Source organism: Orbicella franksi, chromosome 1 (assembly GCF_964199315.1).
Source record: "Orbicella franksi chromosome 1, jaOrbFran1.1, whole genome shotgun sequence".
Taxonomy (NCBI): domain Eukaryota; kingdom Metazoa; phylum Cnidaria; class Anthozoa; order Scleractinia; family Merulinidae; genus Orbicella; species Orbicella franksi.
In genome coordinates this window covers 22,166,116-22,185,654 of record NC_138145.1, presented here as the reverse complement: position 1 = coordinate 22,185,654, position 19,539 = coordinate 22,166,116, and the positions used below count along the sequence as shown (strand labels likewise).

General features: G+C 39.7%; 1 protein-coding gene across 2 annotated transcripts in view; it reads right to left on the bottom strand.

The window, feature by feature from the left end:
* Positions 1-2,574: 2,574 nt before the first annotated feature.
* The window catches only part of LOC145497393 (coiled-coil and C2 domain-containing protein 2A-like), a 36,829-nt gene continuing 19,864 nt past the window's right edge, over positions 2,575-19,539 (bottom strand). The window contains exons 30-53 of one of the 2 annotated variants that reach the window (XM_081477208.1): positions 19,431-19,510; positions 19,068-19,126; positions 18,484-18,624; positions 18,193-18,261; positions 17,152-17,247; positions 16,261-16,352; positions 16,008-16,095; positions 15,501-15,586; positions 15,096-15,246; positions 14,480-14,589; positions 13,983-14,079; positions 13,757-13,855; positions 13,171-13,344; positions 12,496-12,585; positions 11,737-11,838; positions 10,743-10,832; positions 9,850-9,964; positions 9,197-9,327; positions 8,689-8,811; positions 8,059-8,117; positions 7,899-7,964; positions 7,712-7,747; positions 6,526-6,601; positions 2,575-5,951 (exon numbers count right to left, since the gene is read on the bottom strand). In XM_081477208.1, coding sequence (XP_081333334.1) covers positions 5,757-5,951; positions 6,526-6,601; positions 7,712-7,747; positions 7,899-7,964; positions 8,059-8,117; positions 8,689-8,811; positions 9,197-9,327; positions 9,850-9,964; positions 10,743-10,832; positions 11,737-11,838; positions 12,496-12,585; positions 13,171-13,344; positions 13,757-13,855; positions 13,983-14,079; positions 14,480-14,589; positions 15,096-15,246; positions 15,501-15,586; positions 16,008-16,095; positions 16,261-16,352; positions 17,152-17,247; positions 18,193-18,261; positions 18,484-18,624; positions 19,068-19,126; positions 19,431-19,510 — 2,425 coding nt within the window. In that variant the 3' untranslated portion in view covers positions 2,575-5,756. The remainder of the gene's footprint in view (positions 5,952-6,525; positions 6,602-7,711; positions 7,748-7,898; positions 7,965-8,058; positions 8,118-8,688; positions 8,812-9,196; positions 9,328-9,849; positions 9,965-10,742; positions 10,833-11,736; positions 11,839-12,495; positions 12,586-13,170; positions 13,345-13,756; positions 13,856-13,982; positions 14,080-14,479; positions 14,590-15,095; positions 15,247-15,500; positions 15,587-16,007; positions 16,096-16,260; positions 16,353-17,151; positions 17,248-18,192; positions 18,262-18,483; positions 18,625-19,067; positions 19,127-19,430; positions 19,511-19,539) is intronic. The other variant, XM_081477212.1, reaches the window with a different exon arrangement.

Genomic DNA, 19,539 nt, shown 5'->3' with positions numbered 1-19,539 from the left:
AGACCATCATCCTCACTATTTGAAACCCTCAGAAACAAACAATACTTACTCCTACACCGGTTCTAAATTTTTTAAGTATCTTGCCTTCGGATAAGAAATAGCCAACCTAAAAACAAGTGAAAATCCGTGTTAATCACTGCGTGGAACGAATCTTGTCAACACTGATTAGAATATCATGAATATTTTCCAATGCAATATCAGCATTAGTACTTTTTCAACATAACAGGTGCAGGCGAGAAAAAAGGAAATACATCAAGCAGAGGATCCGTCTGATTGGCTACTAGATTTAAAAGACTGATGATTTTTGTTTGAAGTGATGGAAAAGACAGAACGCGGCGCGAAATGAATAACACGGGTGCATTTACTGCATGTTTGTCTAGTTTGATGTATAGAATATTATCAATTGACCACAGTGAGCGGGTTCTAACAGTAAACATAAAGTTCCAGCTTTGAAATGCTAATCAAGGGTCATTGAAAACGTTTGTGATATTAATAAAATATAGGAATTACTGTCGGCGAAGAAAAAAAGTCACTTCCGAATCACAGGGTTTGTAAATGATATTTTCAAAAACACACTCGGATATTCCACTTTAGTCGTGACTAGTGTGGCAGTTAAGATACCCATTTAGCACTTAACGTCTCTGTCTAAAACTTGGGATAGAAATGTTCTCAACTGATCGTGTTACTTTCTTTTAGCACGAATTTTGAGAATTCGATATGTAGTCAAAGTGGAGACCTAATGCTTGCCGGAAAACGTGGTGCTTTTGTAAGAAGATGCTGGAGCGAAACCCAATAAAGAGCTTACACAAAAAAAGTTTTTTTCATTAGAAAATCGGAAATAATCCAAATTATTTGCCCAAATCTAATTCGAACTCACAAAGTTCAAAGTATAATTGACATTGTATATTTTCTTAAACTGAGCAATAATAAATTTCAAGGGAGTTAGAAATATCTATTGCAAATTCTTCATTTGCGAGCGGTCCTACCTGCTAAATAAATCTCCTAAATCTTCCCCGAGGCCCTTTAGGACAGGTGAATCAAATTTGCGAAAACAACCTTAAATTAATTTGAAAACCAAATATTTTGAGTTTCTCAGTGACACCAAGAAGCCAAAAACTGAGACAAAGTTTTGAAACTTAAGACCGCCGAACTCAACTAAAAATGTTTATTGAAAAGAACGGAAACTTGTCCCTATTTTTGCCATTTTGATGTAGAAAATTGACTCCTATCTCTGACAGGTAACGAGCGTAAAAAAAATCACCACTTACCTTTTTCAATCAAATCAAATTTCCTTTTTGCAGAAACAATTTCTTTCTTAAAATCACCGCTAACAGGAAAAAACCCCACCGCAACGTAAATTACATTAACGAGCCTAATGATTGCTTTGGAGAAGGTTCTGGTTGGCTAGTGGCAGTTGAGCTTGTAATCTACCTACATACGGACTGAATAAGCTCTTTCAATTTATATTTTCAAGATTTTTGGGTAATTGCATCATTATTTTTGGCCGCTTTTTGTACGAATTCGTGTCAATGCCATTTGCCACTTCCCATTTCCAAATAAACACAGATACTTTCAGGCTATCACAGTAACTTCAGGGAGAACTCCATTGTTTACTTAACCGATTTATAGAAGTACAGACTCTTCTAGACTTTGCACAGTACATCCAAATCTACAGTCTGCAACACACAGAATGGCAAGAACACCGCTGACGTTTCTTTCAGACAGTAAAGTTAGCAACGCTTGCTTCAATGAGAGAATCTTCGCTGAAATTCAAAGCCTAAATCAGTCAAATCAGTTGATCACATGAGGAAACCTCAAGCTGTGCAGTAGAGTCATTAGCTATCATTGTTTCGATATTGAACTAACACTAACTATTCCTTTCTCACAAAAGGTATCGGAGTCAATTTATCTTCGGCTCAGGATTTACTAGCTTAGTTTTTGCGAAAAACAAGTAAACGTACCCTGTATTCCTCGTCTCAACAACACTGCGTTTTTTCTAGTTCCCTAATCTTCTGATTTGACTCGTTCTACATAAAAAACCGCAAGGTTTTGCTAGATAAAAAAGAATCTGAAATCTTACCAGGGATTTCCAAAGAAATATGAAAAGTAGTATAAGATGAATGTTTCTGTCCACCGAGTCCCTGATTAAAACACAACAGTCGACTGCACGTACGATTATCAAATGGGCAAATATTCCAAAACATCTGCCAGATTTAGCAATCGTTTTATTTTCGACAAAAAATTAAAACCACGTGATCTGCCATTTAAGGCAGTGCCGGAAAAATCCCTGACAATCCACTTATGTGGACTGTCACGATAAAGCGCATGTGCGGTCTTGATTGACACCATTTTTTAAACTAATAAAAATCGTGATATCACGCGCGCCGTAACGAATTCGCCGCGGGTCAGCTTGAAGTTTCACGTGCCTTTCGAAAATCTCTTTATCCGCCGGCTTTTGATCTTTTGTTTGTAAAGAATATTTATGTTTATGTCGTGTAAAGGTGTGTCCGTTTCCGGGTACAAGCCCATACACTTTACTTTCCTCAACTTGCATGCACATTTGCAGCTATATAAAGTTTTCAATGTTCGTCCTTCATATTTTCTTCGTTTTTGTTTTCTTTCAAGACAAGACGGCCACGGGGCGAAAGTACACACTGTAAGCTTTCGTCTCTGGTCACTTCGAAAACCCTCTCTCGAGGACATCGTATTTCTCGACGGTATTCAACTCCAAACATAAAATATGCCGTTTAAATCTTTCATAAATGACTAAACAGTTCTTCAGCATAGGTATTACCATTTTCACACGTCTCACAAGGTCGATGGAGAAGGATTAAAGGCATAAATATCAACTTAGAAAACTGTTCCGTCGGATAAGAAATCGAATTGCGGCACATGCACAGAGGGGGGTCCAATACCCTTCAAAAGTACTGCAGTAACTATGGAAACAGGTTAGACCACAAATAGTCAAATAACAAACAATCAAATCTTTTCTCCGTCTGCGGAGTCATTCTACGAAAACGCCAACCCTTTCCTATGTAAAGGTTCGAGTATTAGCCAACATTTTTATATGTATATATTTTTTTATATATACGATCATTGTTTAGACAGAAAATGTTGGATAAAAATATCTGATCTACGCCTAACATTTTCATCTAACATTTTGTGTGATGGACGTGTTACCTTTAGTTGGCGATCAAGGGTGGAAAAACCCAACAATCCAAAATCAAGCTACTGATCTCGCCCGAAACTTGAACCAGCTTTGGGGTTTCGTTCTAAATCGAACGGGAAGAAACGTCTACTCGATCAATTTCACGTCATTACTCTATTTCTGTCTTTTTAAGTACCTCTTTCAATAGCTGTTTTTTTTTTCTTTTGCAAATAATCATCATTAGGGTCAATCGGAAACCATTTGCAACCACAACAGTTACGTTTATTTCCGTAATTGGCTAACTGGAACACTTTTAACGGAGTTTTACTTTTCAAAAGACTAAGTTTATGGAGATATCATGATTTTGCCGTCTTACTTTTCTTCATTCGCATATCACCGATATTGTCGGCGCCTTTTGACCAATTACCACAACCAGGTGTAGAGCGAGTAATGGCTCCTCTCACTAACTAGATCAGTTGTCTCCACTCACAGTTTTTAAATTTGCTTGCTTGTTTTCTGGAGGAAAGGGTGTTTACCCGGAGCTGTAAACAAACGATGGCTCCCTTAAAAATCCTAAAGCGTGGCACATCTACTATCAGATTTAAAGCAGCAGTTTTCCGCTTAATATTATGTAAATCACAGATCTGACTGTGCAATATAATTAGGTAGTGCCGCACTAAACGGATAAATATTGGACTGCCTAAATTTTACAGTGATTTTGCATCCTTGGTGTTGCGAGTATAACAAATGGGCTTCCCAGAACGGCTGGAAATCTAGCCAAACTTATCTCCTCGTGGTTTTGAATACTACGCACTGATACTTAGGATGAGATTAGAGTCTGTTACGCACATTCTGTTTCACAGGTGAAGTCCAGCCTAAGCCTCTATAGCAATCTCCTGGGCCGGGTTATAAAAATACAAGCTCACCGAAAAGTTATGACACTGAAATCAAAATTCTCGCTAATCCTTGGTTTTGAATAACCTGGCCCTGGAGTAAAACATAGCGACTCTGATACGACTTACTGTGTTTGTTCCGTTAGCGCACTTACTAAGTAACAAACAGCTAACACTTTCAAAAAATGTCAACTCATCATGATCTTCGCTTTTCTATTTTTAGTTAATTATATATCAACGTCTTGCGAGTAGCAATACAAATAATTCAAACTGCGTTGAAGTTATTTTTAATACAAATATCATAGTTTTGTAAAAGCTTAAGGCCGAATAAATTAAGCTACACTAAATAATTATTAATAACTTAATAATAATAATTTATAAGGCACAGACTTTAATGCTTAGCCCGCACAATTACATAAAAATTGCACTGCACTTGTCAGTATAAGCACCAGACATATAATAAATCTAGCTGTTAGCAATGCTGCAATTTTCAGAGAGATCTTTATACAATATCTACAGAATGACGATTGAAACAAAATTATTTCATATCCATGTGGACACCATATTGTTTATATTATTTCAGCTCATAGGTGATTTTATGTAGAGGTTTCTACCAAGATTTTGAGGGAAGTAGTTAAGGGAGCTTTTTTTGTGACGGAAATTCAGTGAGAGTTCATTAGCGCTAGTTAACTGCAGCCAGGACTCTGAATATTTGCATCGAACTTTGTCTCCTCGGGGATTTTGTTTTAAAAAAAAACCATTTACTACGGCCACCCCGTTAACACGGCCGGATTTTTGTGGCCCGCTGGAGACCACTGTATATTGATCTTAACGTCCTATATACAAACATGTACGAACGATAAACACGGTGAACAAACCATAAACGTTTAGAAAAGTGTTATTTACAATCAATAACATCATGTATATATACACGGCTCAACACTTGCAGCTTGAATAATCAATTAGAATGTACTTGTGCAATCTTCTAACTGTTAGAAACTATTAGGAGTTTTCCTATTTCACTGCGCGTGATAACGTTATCTGCTGGAGAACTAGTCGTCTTGTCTTATCTAAAAATAACTCGAGATAGATAACCTTAAGAGTAAGGCCTATATGGGAGATTAACTGTCTTACCCTTCATCCTCTGTTGTACATACCTACAGGTTGTTACTTACTACTTATTAACCGAGAGTGAGGTCTTTACGGGAAAATTTCCAACAGAGACCAAGCCGCACCGAACTTTCGAGGTTAATAAGTTGCTTATTATATGGCTTTTTGATTTGTTTTTTTGTTTTGCAAGCCCGTGATAGGCCCGTGGGCATCAAAGGATAATTGTGCCATAACATTAGCCAGTCAAAGCGCGCGTTATATCGACTGCAAACACAAGCCATAATTATAAGTGAAATATTGTTAGGTACTCAACATAAATAAAGGAAAAACTCTTCGCATTTTTTGTGTAACGTATTCAACGAGACTTCACAATAACTGGTTGGAAAAAAAACAAAAAACATCACAAATGCCCTGGACCTTGGCAAAAACCAGAGTTCCTGTTTATTCAGTTACTATGGCAGGTGACTGGAAGATATTCAAAGGACCGCCTTTCGCATGAACAACAAATGTAATGGCTCCTTAAATGGACTCGGTTCTTAGGGAGATCAGTTGTCCTGTCGACTGTCCAATCATCTGCCCTCAGAACGATGTGACGACAGTCACGCTCAATAGCCAGCTTTTCTCCGCAGCGTGCCCACATATATCCAAAGAGAAAACACCCCCTGAGGGTACGGGTGTATGTGAACAGCTAAAGCGAATTCTACATCCGGGTCCTCTATTGTGTGTACCCCAGTGCTGAATACCGCTTCCGATACAGGAGGCATTTCAGTAAAGGACATGTTGATTGGAAATCCGGACAACTGAAAAGATTAAAACAGGAAAATATATACCTGCATGTAAATACGTAGTGCCTAAGTGGGATAGCCTTTTTAAGAACAAGCTTTGTTTAACAGGCAAGCCACACATGTTTAGAGCTTCCTTCAAAGGGGCTAGAGCGTGTTATACATCACGCTCTGTTTAAATCCTCCAAAAAAAAAAAAAAAAAAAGAGAGAGAGAATACCTTAAAAAAAAAAAAACTTTAAATTTTCTACAACTTGGCCCACTTGGTAATGCTCTTGTCTGCGCAATATGGATGGCAGTTGCAGTGAATATACCATCCGCAAGGTTTTTGTCAAGAACCCCGGTAATCAGAAAGGCAAACTGGAATTTCAGGGAAAACAAAAATCACATATTTCAAAGCAGAATTTTTAGCTTATCGTAAAATTGCGATATAGCGCAATCAAACGAATGTCATTCAAATTTGTACATTTAATAGCGGGGTAACCGAACTAGTTTAGGAGAAAACGACCATTTAATTCCTACAGAAACGAGGTGCATAACATGTTTGTGACTCAGGCCACCTGGCATAAGAGAATAATCAAGTCAACACACACCTTGTAGGAAGCAAGAATTTGATCCAACTCAGCTGCGTGATTCATACTAACAGCCTGGCCAACACTTTGTTCCATGCTACAAACAAAAACAAAAACAAAAACAAAACATATTAAATGCGTCAAAAAAAAAAAAAAAAAAAAAAAAAAAAAAAAAAAATCCCTGGGCCTGGCTGATATTTCAAGCAACGTGACGCATTGATCGTTTGTGATCAACAGTTAAGATTCAAATGGCACTAACAAGACATAGCGGCCATCTTTGTGGAACAAATACAAACCCGAGTGAACTGGAAATCTCAAACATGGCAGAGATGGCGTGACGCGCAAACCAACAATACCCCTTAGGGCTAAAAGCTGAAGCAAGCTACTCATTGGACAACACTTATCGGAAATTCTTCGTGTATACTTCACAAGGGTTTATGAAAATCGTCGATAATCGTTCCCCTGGCCAATGAGCTGGTCTTGACAAGAGCTTAACCGTACCCTAGCCCGCAAGCAGTCTACAAATTCTCTCACTGATCATTGCGCAAGAAGGGAAATAAACGAGAGGGGAAATTTATGCACGAACGGCCTTTCAAAAATAAAAAAATTAGCACAAATTTCATGACAAAATGATCAAATGCACTCGGGCTTATATGGGTAAAACGATATAAAAAGGAAAATGATAGTAATACATCCAAAATGAGTACAATGGTGGACTAAGGTCAAGTCTGCATACGAGCCCAATGGCTTATCGGCCCGAGCTTATCCTGGTTTCTGTAGCATGGAGCGACTAGGAGTATTTCTACTCCCCCCTGGATGAGATGCTAGTCCATCGCAAGGTTAACTCCCCCCCTCCCCCCATATTAAGTTCGCCGGTACCCATTTATACACCTGGGTGGAGAGAGGCACTGTGAGAATAAAGTGTTTTTCCCAAGAACACTACACAATGTCCCCGGCCAGGGCTCGAACCTGCACTGCTCGATCCGACGATCTCATTAACGATGAGGTCACCGCGCCCCCGTACAATGGTGGACCGCTAGCAGTTAAATGATATCCCATGGTTAGTCGGGCATTCACAATAGCACAATACAGCGCGATTTTGCCGCGTTTTAGGTCACACTGCAGACAAGATAACTTTCACATCCGCGGTTCAGTAGTATCCATTGATTTGTAGAGGTTACATATCATATATATGTATCCAACTTACTTGGCTAACAGACTCCTGAAGGCTTGAGTGCAATACCTAACAAGATGTAACCAACATTCATCAATCAAAGAAGTTCACGCACATAATCTCTACACCCCTTTCTGTCCAAAAAACTGTACAAGTGACAAATTAGCCATAGACCCAACCTGATGGAGAACGTCAACGACAACTTAACACAGTTACGCACCTGTTCCATCTTGTGACAAAGCGAGGTCTCCATGTCATTATTTTGTCGCGCAACATCTTCTCAACCCTAGAAATTGCAAACAAAACTGTTTAGCCCAAAAATGACTCTGATAGTATAGAGCCTAAAAATGCAAACTTTCTTTGATAAATAGTTCTCTTACTTCTCTTGCAACCCTTTCACGTATTCCTGATCCACGCGCTTGTATTCAAGAGTTTCTCTCTGTAACAGCAAACAAACACGATCAAAAACAACTTTAAAATCATGTGAATAAAAGAGCTACGTTACGGTTTGCACCTCTTGATAGGTTTAGCATAAATTTACCAGGTTCGTCGTTTGTAATCCGCGTTAATCTTCTCCATCTCTAACCATCTTTGTTCCTTCATGGTCTACTATTATCTTTTTGGTGTGTTTCTATCTTAGTAGATACTATTTTCAGGTTTCCTTCAATTTAAAGGTAACTTTGTACGTGGCCAAAATAACTGAGCTCCTAACCGATGCAAAAGCTACAAATGCAAGAGGGGTATTGCTTTCATTATTTGGAAAATTATAATTATGCAACGAACTTTGCTACACACGCTGAACTTGGGGAAAGGATCAGAGAGGGAATAAAGGGGAAAAAGGAAAGAAGGGATAAAAACGAAAAGAAAGGGAAAAGGAGGGAATGGAATAGAAGGGAAGGAAAGCTGTAAAGTGGAGGACGTGGGGAAAGCAACATTCTAAACCTAACATTTAATGGTTGATACGTACAATACATCATATTCAGCTCAAAAAATCACAGAATAGATAGTACCTGGTTACTGAGCAAAGCTGGTCTTGGATATGACTTTGTAAAGAAAGGCTGCCACGAGTTGGTTTTGGTCAAGTCAAATAAGAGTCTATAAGGTTCCTCTGACGGCTGAACGTTACCCCAGATCTAACAGCAGGAGATACAACATACTTTATATTACTGATATTCACAGCAGACAAGTCGATAACTAGTCCACATCTACCTAGTCTCCTGCACAGCCGTTTTTGTAGGGTTGCGTGACACCCCGAGAAACGGCTGGGAATGAGACTGTTCTGCCAAAAGGTTGAAGAGGGTATTATTAAAATTGCGAACTTATTTTTATTGGGCTGACATTTTTCGAACGTAGTTAGAGTATTTCTTGTTTGAATAATAGAACGACATCATGGAACGAACGGAAAGCCTGCAATTCTATGAGCGACATCCTTTTCCCCGCTAAAATACCATTACATTACCACGAAGACAGGTGCTAAAAACAAAGAAAATTACCAGGAAGTCTTTATTATAGACATACATTTTCGTGGTTGATGATACACCCAATGCTCTTCAAAGGACAGTTAGCGTCCTGTACATCGTATTTTTGACCCGAGTGAGCGTTCCATAGTGTTGGAGATCCATCCAAAGTCAGTACATATGCCGTGGAACCTGAAATATAATTCTAGTTAGAATTATATTTCCAAGCGCTCTAATTTAACCCTTTTATAGCACAATAAACTCCACATGAAAATATTCTCATATGACTTTCATGGTTTAATTTCAAAAAGTCCCATGTTGGTGTTGTATTAACAAGTTCAATTAATTTATTAGAACCACAGTCAGTAAGTAGTCATACAAAAGGTTTTCGACTGCACTTACAATTTACCACCTTGTATACATGCACAGCTCAACAACTTTCTATTTCACAACTTGAAGTTGGCAAAGGCAAATTTACCGAATTTATGAAGAAGACGTTTCGAGAGATAGCCCTTCGTCAGATACTCTCCTTTGCAGCCGTTATTAGGGGTCGTCACGCAACGCTTTAGTGAGGAGAAGCGTTGCGTGACGACACTAATAACGTCTGCGATGGAGACTAATTGTCAGAACAAAGATCATCAGCCACGTTTTTGTGTGATTGGTGCCCCTACAACTGAACAGACTTGCGGTAAAAATAAGTGTGTTCATACAAACCTTCCGGTATTCCCCTTCCGAGGACGACATAAGCTCTTTTACCGATATGCAGAAAGTAGTTACAGAGCAAGACAGCATGTTCCTCTTCATCCCCCGCCAACATGCGAAGGAATTCCTACGAAAAGAACGTAAAGCTTTATTCAAGTACCCAGAGTTTCTTATTCGTATTGGCCGACTGAGTACATGTGAGCAATGTCACAAGCACACGGGAATACATGCACGACCACGACCACTCCAAAAGACATCAAGTGAAATGTCATCGTGTGGACAGCGTACATCATATCTTTGGAAAATTACGGGCCAAGTCGAGTCGAAAGACGGTGTCATCCACTCCAGAGAATGACGTTTAGGCAATTCCATATTTTACGAGGTTCCTAATGCTTCAATGGCCAAGGTGACGTTATTTTAGGCAGTTATGCCAAGTTAAGGGGTCACAACAAGACCATGAGGAGACTGGTTATTAAAACAACCAAGTCTTCTCGCCTTCAAAATTTCTTTTGTAGAAAACAATCTACACTGACCATCTAAACACTCATCAATATATCCAAACCTTGCAGCATCCTTAAAATAAAATCCTCTGCCCTTGAACAGGTCGTCATAAAGACAGAGAGTTAAGTATCCAGAAACTATAGTTTTCCCCTGAGTTTTTCTTGACCTGTGGGAACCACGATTGACTCTCCCAAGTTCAGCTAAGTGAAATACATGACGCTTGGAAAGGAGAAGTTTCATGCCCACAACGCAGTTAAGGTGGCTCCAAACAGGTTCCAGCACTTTCCAAGTCTTAGATTTTGATGGGTCATTATAACCACTCAACTCACTCAAGTCTTGGAGAGTGCTGGAAACTGTTTTGAGCCTTTTAAGGAACGTTTTCTTAAGAACGACACTTGACGTACCTCGGATGTGGCCCAGATATCGCAGAGGTCAGGAAACGCAGCGGAGTCAGATATAAAAGGAATCATCGACACATAACGGGCAATTCGCTCCTGGAAGGACAAAAGGCTGATTTAACTTCTATGATTTTCGTTCACGACCAACAACTGTATAGCATACTCGCGTATTTTTGCCTACAGCCTATTGGAATAGCTAATCAGAATGTGACTTCCGCTACCTTCAGTAGCCTTAATATTTAGGAATCAAAGTGCAACATTTCCACCGGCAGCTTTCCAGCACACCTTCAATCGGCAACAAAAGTGTTGAGACATTTTGTTTTGTCAGAGCCCTTTCCCATTGTTTTTATGGCTATCGTGACCAGTTTTGCCCCTCCCCTCCTCATCAATGTTGATACGCAGAACTCAGATCCTGTTGAAAAGTACAAGTAACAATTTGAAAGGTGAAGGTAAAGTCTGCATACGAGCCAAGTGGCCCACCAGGCTGGAGCTTATTCTGGTTTCTGTAGCATGAAGCGACTAGGAGTATTTCTACTCCCCCCTGGATGGGATGATAGTCCATCGCTGGGTAACCCCCCGGCATTATGTTCGCCGGTACCCATTTATACACCTGGGTGGAGAGAGGCACTGAGAGTAACGTGTCTTGCCCAAGAACACAACACAATGTCCCCGGCCAGGGCTCGAACCCGGATCCCTCGATCCGGAGATGAGCTCACTAACCATAAGGCCACCGCGCCTCCCAAGTTGGGAAGAAGTAACAATATAATAATCATTAAATCCAAATTTGTTATTCAAGAATGCGATAGGTTGGAACTTGTCCCAACTTCTTTTGTCGCCGATTGAAGCTCATATACCGTTAATAGCTTACTGTGTGTGATGCCTGTGTGATATGAATAATATCCGAACTTAAGGTTATTAGTATAAAGATATGCTAGGGGTGGTGACAATTACATAAATCTTTGATAAATGTGTTAAGTCCCATATTTTATACCCAGCCTACCATTTTATACTGTGATTCTTCTAGAAGTTCAGCAGGCGGGTTCTGCGACCTGATGTATCGGGTCAAAAACACTTTCTTGCCTGCCAGGTTAGTAGCCAGTGCCTGCGAGGTAAGTGAAGGTGTACAGAGAGAGCGCTATACCGAGCATATCACATTTTTCAGTTGGAAAATATGTATCAGGAACCTCTACTTCATAACAAAAACTACTTCTACTTTTGAGGGAGCGGAGGGAGACTTCGCGTAGGGGCACTGTTGTGGCCTGTTTCGTATTCTTCCTTATGAGAACCAGACGTAGGGGACAACCACGTTTTAACAAAGTTACAGCAATCGCGTGTAGTGCGTCTTTCTCCAGCCCCACCCCTTGCGTTTTGGCTCGTTCATATCCCACGCGGCGGGTTAATATTTTGCTAAGCTTACGATCTCGACAACATGACAACATGGAGGGTCTGTGAACAAACTAGTGTAGTGCGAGTTTGGCAACGACACTTAAAGTGAAAATCTGCTTGTTTTTGGTCTTATCACAGCAACGGAGCGAATGACGTTCCCCGAGTCTTCTTGCTTAGTTTTAACTCTGCAAATACATACGGCAGACGGAACTCAATCCCAAACAAGTCTACGTTATTTTATTCTTTACCCTGGTAAAAACTTTGAAGATTCTACGTATATCACATGCTTGTGACACATTGAAAACAAAGTAACTTTTTGTGTTCGACATACAGAGGTTATGAAATATGTACATGTAGAGCTGACTGAGCAAACCTTGTATTCTCTTTTTGGATACTTCTTTCTCAGTCCCGCTAGCCACAACTGAGCGTTGTGCAAAAGCTTATCATCCTCGTTGCTTTCAAACTAAAAAAAAATCAACAATGTTAACTATTGGCAAACCACTGGAAAATGAAACGAGACTAGGGGTACTGTCATTAACAATTAGACTACAAGCTCGATTGCAGGGTATTTTCAGCAAATTAAACGCCGTAGCAAGGGAAAAACTAAAGCTAACAAACATCATGGTTTCACAGACTTCACTTTTCAAAATTCCCTGACTTTTTGCTGACTTTTTCCTGATAAAAATCAAATTTCCCTGACCAAATAAATACAAAATGTCAGATCTAGTAGCGGCCTCCAGCGTCAGCTTATAGCCGTCCTTTCCATTCATGAAGACTCGTAAGTTCTCAACAAATTTTCCTTTTTCATTAAGAAAAAATATCATTGAGATCACAGTGACCGCAAATGTTTCGTCCAGCCCTCAACAGTATTAAATCAGCCGTGTTAAATTATTTCAATTTTCCCTGACTCCAGATCAAATTCCTTGACTTTTCCCTGACCTTGGAGAATTATTTTTTCCCTGACCATTTCCTGACCTGTGGCAACCATGACAAGACAGTTTAAGCGTTTTAGAAAAAAGCAGACGAGAAAAAAAAAAAAGGCTGTTACCCTTTCCGCCAAGGGCTGTGAGGGTTGTAGTGGTGGCTCGATAGTGACAAACAGTGTCAGGAGAGTGTCATTTCTGGATATAATTCCCAGGTCACTTGGTGCTCCAGAATGGCGTCCCCGTTTGTGATAACCGAGGAGGACTGGTGGCGTATTTACTCGAAATGTTCCTTCCACCTGGAAAGACAAACAAAGACATTATTACAGATCACCGTTCGTAGATGAATTTCCTTTCCTGTCTGTGGGGAAGCGATGTAAGTGAGTGAATTACGAACTTTAATTCTTTTGTCAAGTGGTACTGGTCGGGTCACTGTGTTTTGTTCTTGGGCAAGACACTTTAATCTCACAGTGCCTCTCTCCAACCAGGAGAGGTAGGTAGGTACCAGCGAATTTTCTGCTGGGGGTAACCTTGTGATGGATTAGCATCCCATCCAGAGGGGAGTAGAAACACACCTAGTGGCTTCATGCTACGGAAACCAGGATAAACTCCGACTGTACGGACCACTTGGTCAGACGCAGAATTTACCTTACTTCTGTACGTCGAGCGAAAAAAGTTTGAAATGTAATCTGTAGAGACTGCAATGATTACCTTATTATTGAAGTAAATTGTTGAAAAAGGAATCTCGATACCGCCTAACCAGTGTCGCTCAAGACGCTGATGAATATTCGTGGACTGTTGGCGATCATCCTAAAACAACAATATTAAACTAGTCGAGTCAGCCTGAGAATGATAATATTTTCAAAAGCAAAATAGGAAAATATTCACAATTCAAGATATTGTAATTGCAAAAAGTAATATAAAAGTGGTAGCTTACTTGTAAAATGTTAAATACAACTTCATCAAACAGATTTAGATACACCACATCATTAACGGTTTGCAGAGTTTCAGGGGAGTAGTCATTATTAGGGGCTCTGCAAAACAAGAACAAATGAAACAAATTATAGGAGGAATACTAACTTAAACGTGCTAAACTTGACGCGAAAACGTACAAACTAAAGCATATTTCTTAGGGCTATTATGACTTGGACTTCACTTCGCCGGGAAGCAACAGAAGACTTTGGCAAATCTTAAAGAAGCAGGGAAGAGTTTGAATTCTTAACCATTTCGACGCGTCACACAAGAGCCAAAACTAAACCCACATCTCTCTTGGAATTAAATCAGAATCTTAGGTAATTAAATAAAGAAATACCAAAGTAACGAAGGCTAACCAGAGTATTGCTCCAAACCTCATTGTAACGACTTTAATTTGGTTGTCCGTGTAAGATAACATCACAAAGCTAGATATATAATAAAATAAGTGGCATATCGTACCTAAAGGGTATTATAAGCTCTTCATTCCAGCTCGGATTAGGACCGTCCGCCACTGTGGTACTGGCAAATTGTCCCTGGAAAACTGCCTCTACGAACGGACGTACTTGCGGCTGTGACGAATCAAAACATCACATCATCATCTCATGTCAATGAGGGTTATTTTGAAACACAACGTGTCCTGTATTAAGTTTAGATTTATCATGAAATAAACAAGATAATGAACGCTGTGACTGGTGAACAGACATTCATCATTGCTCTGTGGTAAAAATTTCTTCCACGGACTTATTTCACAAACACAAGGAAAGTTTTCGTTCCTTAACTTCTTTCAACGGAGAAAGAGGAAGAGAAAGAAAAGAAAGGGAAACAATGGTGAAATGCAGGGATGGCGGCACACTTGCCTATGGTTTTTCCTTTCAACCGCTTTTCGTTTGCTTCCCCCTTACCAAATCTATATGAGCACGTTTAAATCCACCACGGTTTTTCTTTTCTTTCTTTTTTTTTTTTTTTTTCAAGGGGACATTTCTAAGTGGGTATTCCGCTACGAGGTTGCCTGTAGCTGCAGGTCTTTTCTTGTTATTAAAACAGTTAAAATCCCATAAATGTCAAACTTCCTTACCTTTCCCCAGGGATCACTTTGAGTTCTTGCAGTTCCCTGAGGAGCACTGGGAGGCCCACCATAGCCAGGGCCACTTCCTGTAAACATGCTTGTGGCCCCAGCCCTCAAGGAACCTCCGGCACCAAATCGTGCACCAGCACCCTGACTACCGCTATTACAGTAACAGAAAAAGAGTTACAGTTATTAACGCTATTTCGCTATTAGCTAGGACATTTTTTAACGAAAATAGTTATAGTGCGCTGACTTACACTTAAACCTGTAGATGGAGTTATAGCGACCATTCAGATGAAAGCTATCGATTAGTGTTTTCGTGTGGTACCATTTGTTCGTCGGTATTGTGAATAATTAAGTTCTGAAATAATTTCTACTGTTAAACTGGCTGGTATTTTCTACAGTAGTACCTACCCTGCTGGTTGCACGTCATCCCGAATAGGAATGTCCAAAGCTCGCACCACATTGATAAATACTTTAACGTCACTTACAGTCAGATTCTGAAAAGAAGGTTTGTTAGATTCCTTAGAATACTTCATTCATCCTATTGCACAGAAAACAAGAGAACAGAAACGACTGTAACAGGCGAGTAAGATACAAATCTCTCGCTAAGCAAGCAAAAAAATTCGAATGTTTTACTTAATAGCGGTTTGCTCGTTTGCCGGTGCAGCACAGCAGCTTTTTTTCTTATGTAATAATCATTTTTTTTTCGTTCTTTTTCAACAAAAACCTGGATTTCAAGACTGAAGGCACTTGTCCAAAAAGCTGGTTACCGATTATCATTCAACGTAGTTAACTGACAAGAAGACTACAAATGAAACAGCATTACCAAATGGGTAAGTTGAATTTCAGGAGTCAGACTAAAAAACGTCCAAGTGAAACAAAATAAACTGATGTATTTTAAAAAATGAATTCCCTTACCTGAGCTCCCACTACTTTTCTTTCTTTCCTGACCGGACGAAGCGGCCGTCTGGGAGCGAAGAATTCACCCAAACGAACTCCAATATCACTGAAAATAATTTAAAAGTGTATACAATGTGCGTAAGGCCGAGACTCAAATTCAACACGACGCAAAACATAAAGAATCTACGAAGGGTACAACAATAACTGTGTCCCCATTCACCACTCTGTGTTTCTCTAATTAACAGTTTCCATTCACGGACATATAGCCTACCCAATATCTGGCACTTCATCTTCAATGATCATGTCCTTTAGCTCCAATTGTCGTTTGGCAATCAGTGAACGTTGAGTGACGTCATCACGAATCTTGTCAAAGTAGAGCAAGGAAACAGTTCGTCATATAATTAACGCAGGGCCACGAATATCATTTAACAATATACGTAATGAAATTGATAACTTTCAACCGTTTCAACACAATAATTTGTCCTAAAGATCAAACAAAGGGAATACTGATTACTGATAAAAAGAGAATGCTCAATCCCAAAAATCGTCTTCGATGGAATGATGCTTGTTACAGTATGTATAAGCGTTTGTTACAAACTCAGATTTGACCAATGTTGAATAATCCTGTAACTAGTCATCATACATTACAGCCGTTCTTTTCAGTTTTAAAACACTATATACTGTAAAGGCGCAAAAGTAGCGACACACCCCACTCCCGCAGGGGACGCAAGGCTACCAAAAACAGAATCAAAAACAGAGGTCACGTTTGAGAACGCAGGCACGAGATCTACATCTACATGGGGGCAGGGGGTGGGGGGTGGGGGGGGGGGGATAGCGACAGAGTCGCGAGAACTAGACGTCAGGCTAAGAAAAGCATATCAAATAGCCGTGAATACGGTCTCTTGGTATGTCTGGCTTTTTTTACATTTTCGCGAAATTCGTGAGGCAAATTCATGAGGAAGGGAGCCTCTTGCAGGCAGTTTAAACATTGAGACTATCTGAGGGCGGTATACGATAAAGCACTACAAAAAGAAACAAGAACAACAGAAAGCCTTTTGCCTTGTTTTAATCACTATGTTATTTTGAATGAACACCCTAAGTATCACTTCAAGTGTGAACTAAAGAAAAACCTTCTAAAATACCAAAAAGGACACAAACATACCTTGTTCAAAAACTTCGTTACAACTGCCTTGTGAGAGAATATTTCGTCCTCCGCTTCTTCTTCCTCTTGTTCCCCACGCTGTCTTTTCTCGTAGGCCTGTAACGTGACACCATATTAGGGATTTAAAACATGCCATGCCATGGATAGTGTGAAACAATGTTACATCGAAAAACAGTTGAGTGAGGCGGGACGAGAGTTTGGTCACCAAGTTTTAACGTAAAAATTGTGTTGTTGTCACGAGCAACTGGCTCCGTATCCATTGACAACTTGTCGGCCTTTGACGTCATTGGCAGCAAAGCGCGCGAAATTGTAGGCGACGCGACAGGCGACCAACGGCTGTTGATATTGTTACCAACGGAAACGAGGTAAGTTGCCCGTGACAACACAATAATTTTAAGGCCAAAACTTCGTAACCAAACTTCCCTCGTGCCTTACTCAACTGATAATCGTAGTAAATTGAAAAGCCAAAACTAAAGGAAAAGCACCCATCCAATCCCAGCACGCTAAAGAAACCCAATGAACCAATCAAAATTCAAAGTACAACGTTACAACTGGTGACATTTCCCGAGAAAGTCGAGTAACCCAAGTTACCCTTGCTATTGACTGGTTCGGCGTCTGACTGGGCGAGATCTCGCTGATCTCGTTGGTCACAGGTCAACCCAACTTAAACGAGTACTTCTGATCTAATCACAGAGCTTTACAACCACAATATCTAAGGAAACGCGTTTACAGTACTTTCAGTCGCAAACTGCTGTAAATACAATTGGGACCATAGAAGTAGTTACTACAGACACCCAAAGAACAACATAATCGATCAGAAAACCCTCATGAGACGCATTGGTTAAGACAACACCTTCATAATGTGGCTGATTACAACGCATTGCGCAAATCAATAAATCAGTAAAGCACTATCCACTAAGAATAAGCAAAATAAAAGTTACACGCGATTACTTCAAAACTTCATTACAGCGCTCTATTCTTTATATACCAAATTAATAAATGAGTTATGCGATAACAAAGTTTTCCAGGTGAATAACTTACGTCAAATATGTTATCTGGTATATCCCTGTCTCTTGAAGGGATCATTTTAAAATTCTTGAACTCGGGCACCTGTCAAAATTGAGAATTTCTGAGTCCAACATCATGAACGTATGCGGAGGTCATAAACAAGTATAAACAAAGCAAGCATTTGTTTGTAGGAACGGGTCCACAAACACCTTCCAACCATGCTCTGATCTGCATGCAAACTGTATGCATCGTACAATAACAATTTTTTTTTTCTTTCCAAGACACGTCTATCACTCTCTCTACAGGCTCGCTCTTTCTTCTTACCCCTTTGTCTCTGAGTTGTATAAGCTTGAATCTCTTTGATTTTGCGAATTCCTTCTGACTGACAAATTCACATTCTTCCTCCAGCTGATTTAGACGAAAGTACTGTGGTGCGTTTGGTCCATCTTGTATACTGTGACTCAGCTGGAGAGAAAAAATAAAGAACGTAATGTGGGCTGAACCTGACGACTATATTGTAATTGTCTCTTCCATCTGGGTAAATTAACGGTCTTAGAAGCCCAGGGTCCAACTATGAACAACAACAACAACAACAACAACAACAACAACAACAACAACAACAACAACAACAACTTTATTAGAGCTAGGTGTTGAGCTCATCTAGCCGAGCGCCAAGACTCTTAAAAGACCCTCTATTAACTGAGGACACGTAGAGACGAAATTATAAAAATAATATTAATAGAGCTACTCTGTTCCTGATTGCCACAAAAAAATCTTTTACAATTTTAGGCATAGTTAAGACAGTAAGCAGTGGTTAATGATTTTCTTTACTCATGCCACCTGCCTGCTTGACATAAAGTGATGCGATATATAAACAAGGAAAAGTAAACAAACAACAGAGTACATACCTTGATGATGTTCATGATGTCAGCATTAGCAGGGTCATTGGGATCCAGGTGAGATTGATCTAAAGAAAACATTAAGAGAGATAATGAAACAATATTTGTCCGTAGGTGCTTTCAAGCACGTAAAAGTGCTGACTTAAATGTCAACAAACATCTCACTAGATAAAAGGATGCTACTCAAATAAAAAATTTCGGCTAGAACACTGTTGTCTTTTCTTTCTTTATGCATTCCTTCTGACTGAGTCAGTCAGAATGGAGTGAATCAATGTACCGAGCTCTTTAAGATGCACACAAACATGAAGATAAGTTTTGATGTTCATTTCAGACTCGTGGACAGTCAGCTTTTCTTGATCAAGTCCAACTTACCTATCCATTTTATTAGATTTTGTATGTCCACCATTCCCGCTGCCCCGAGAGCTGCCAGAGCATCGTAACGCTTCACCGCACTAAAGATAAATAAAAGTACAGGACCACA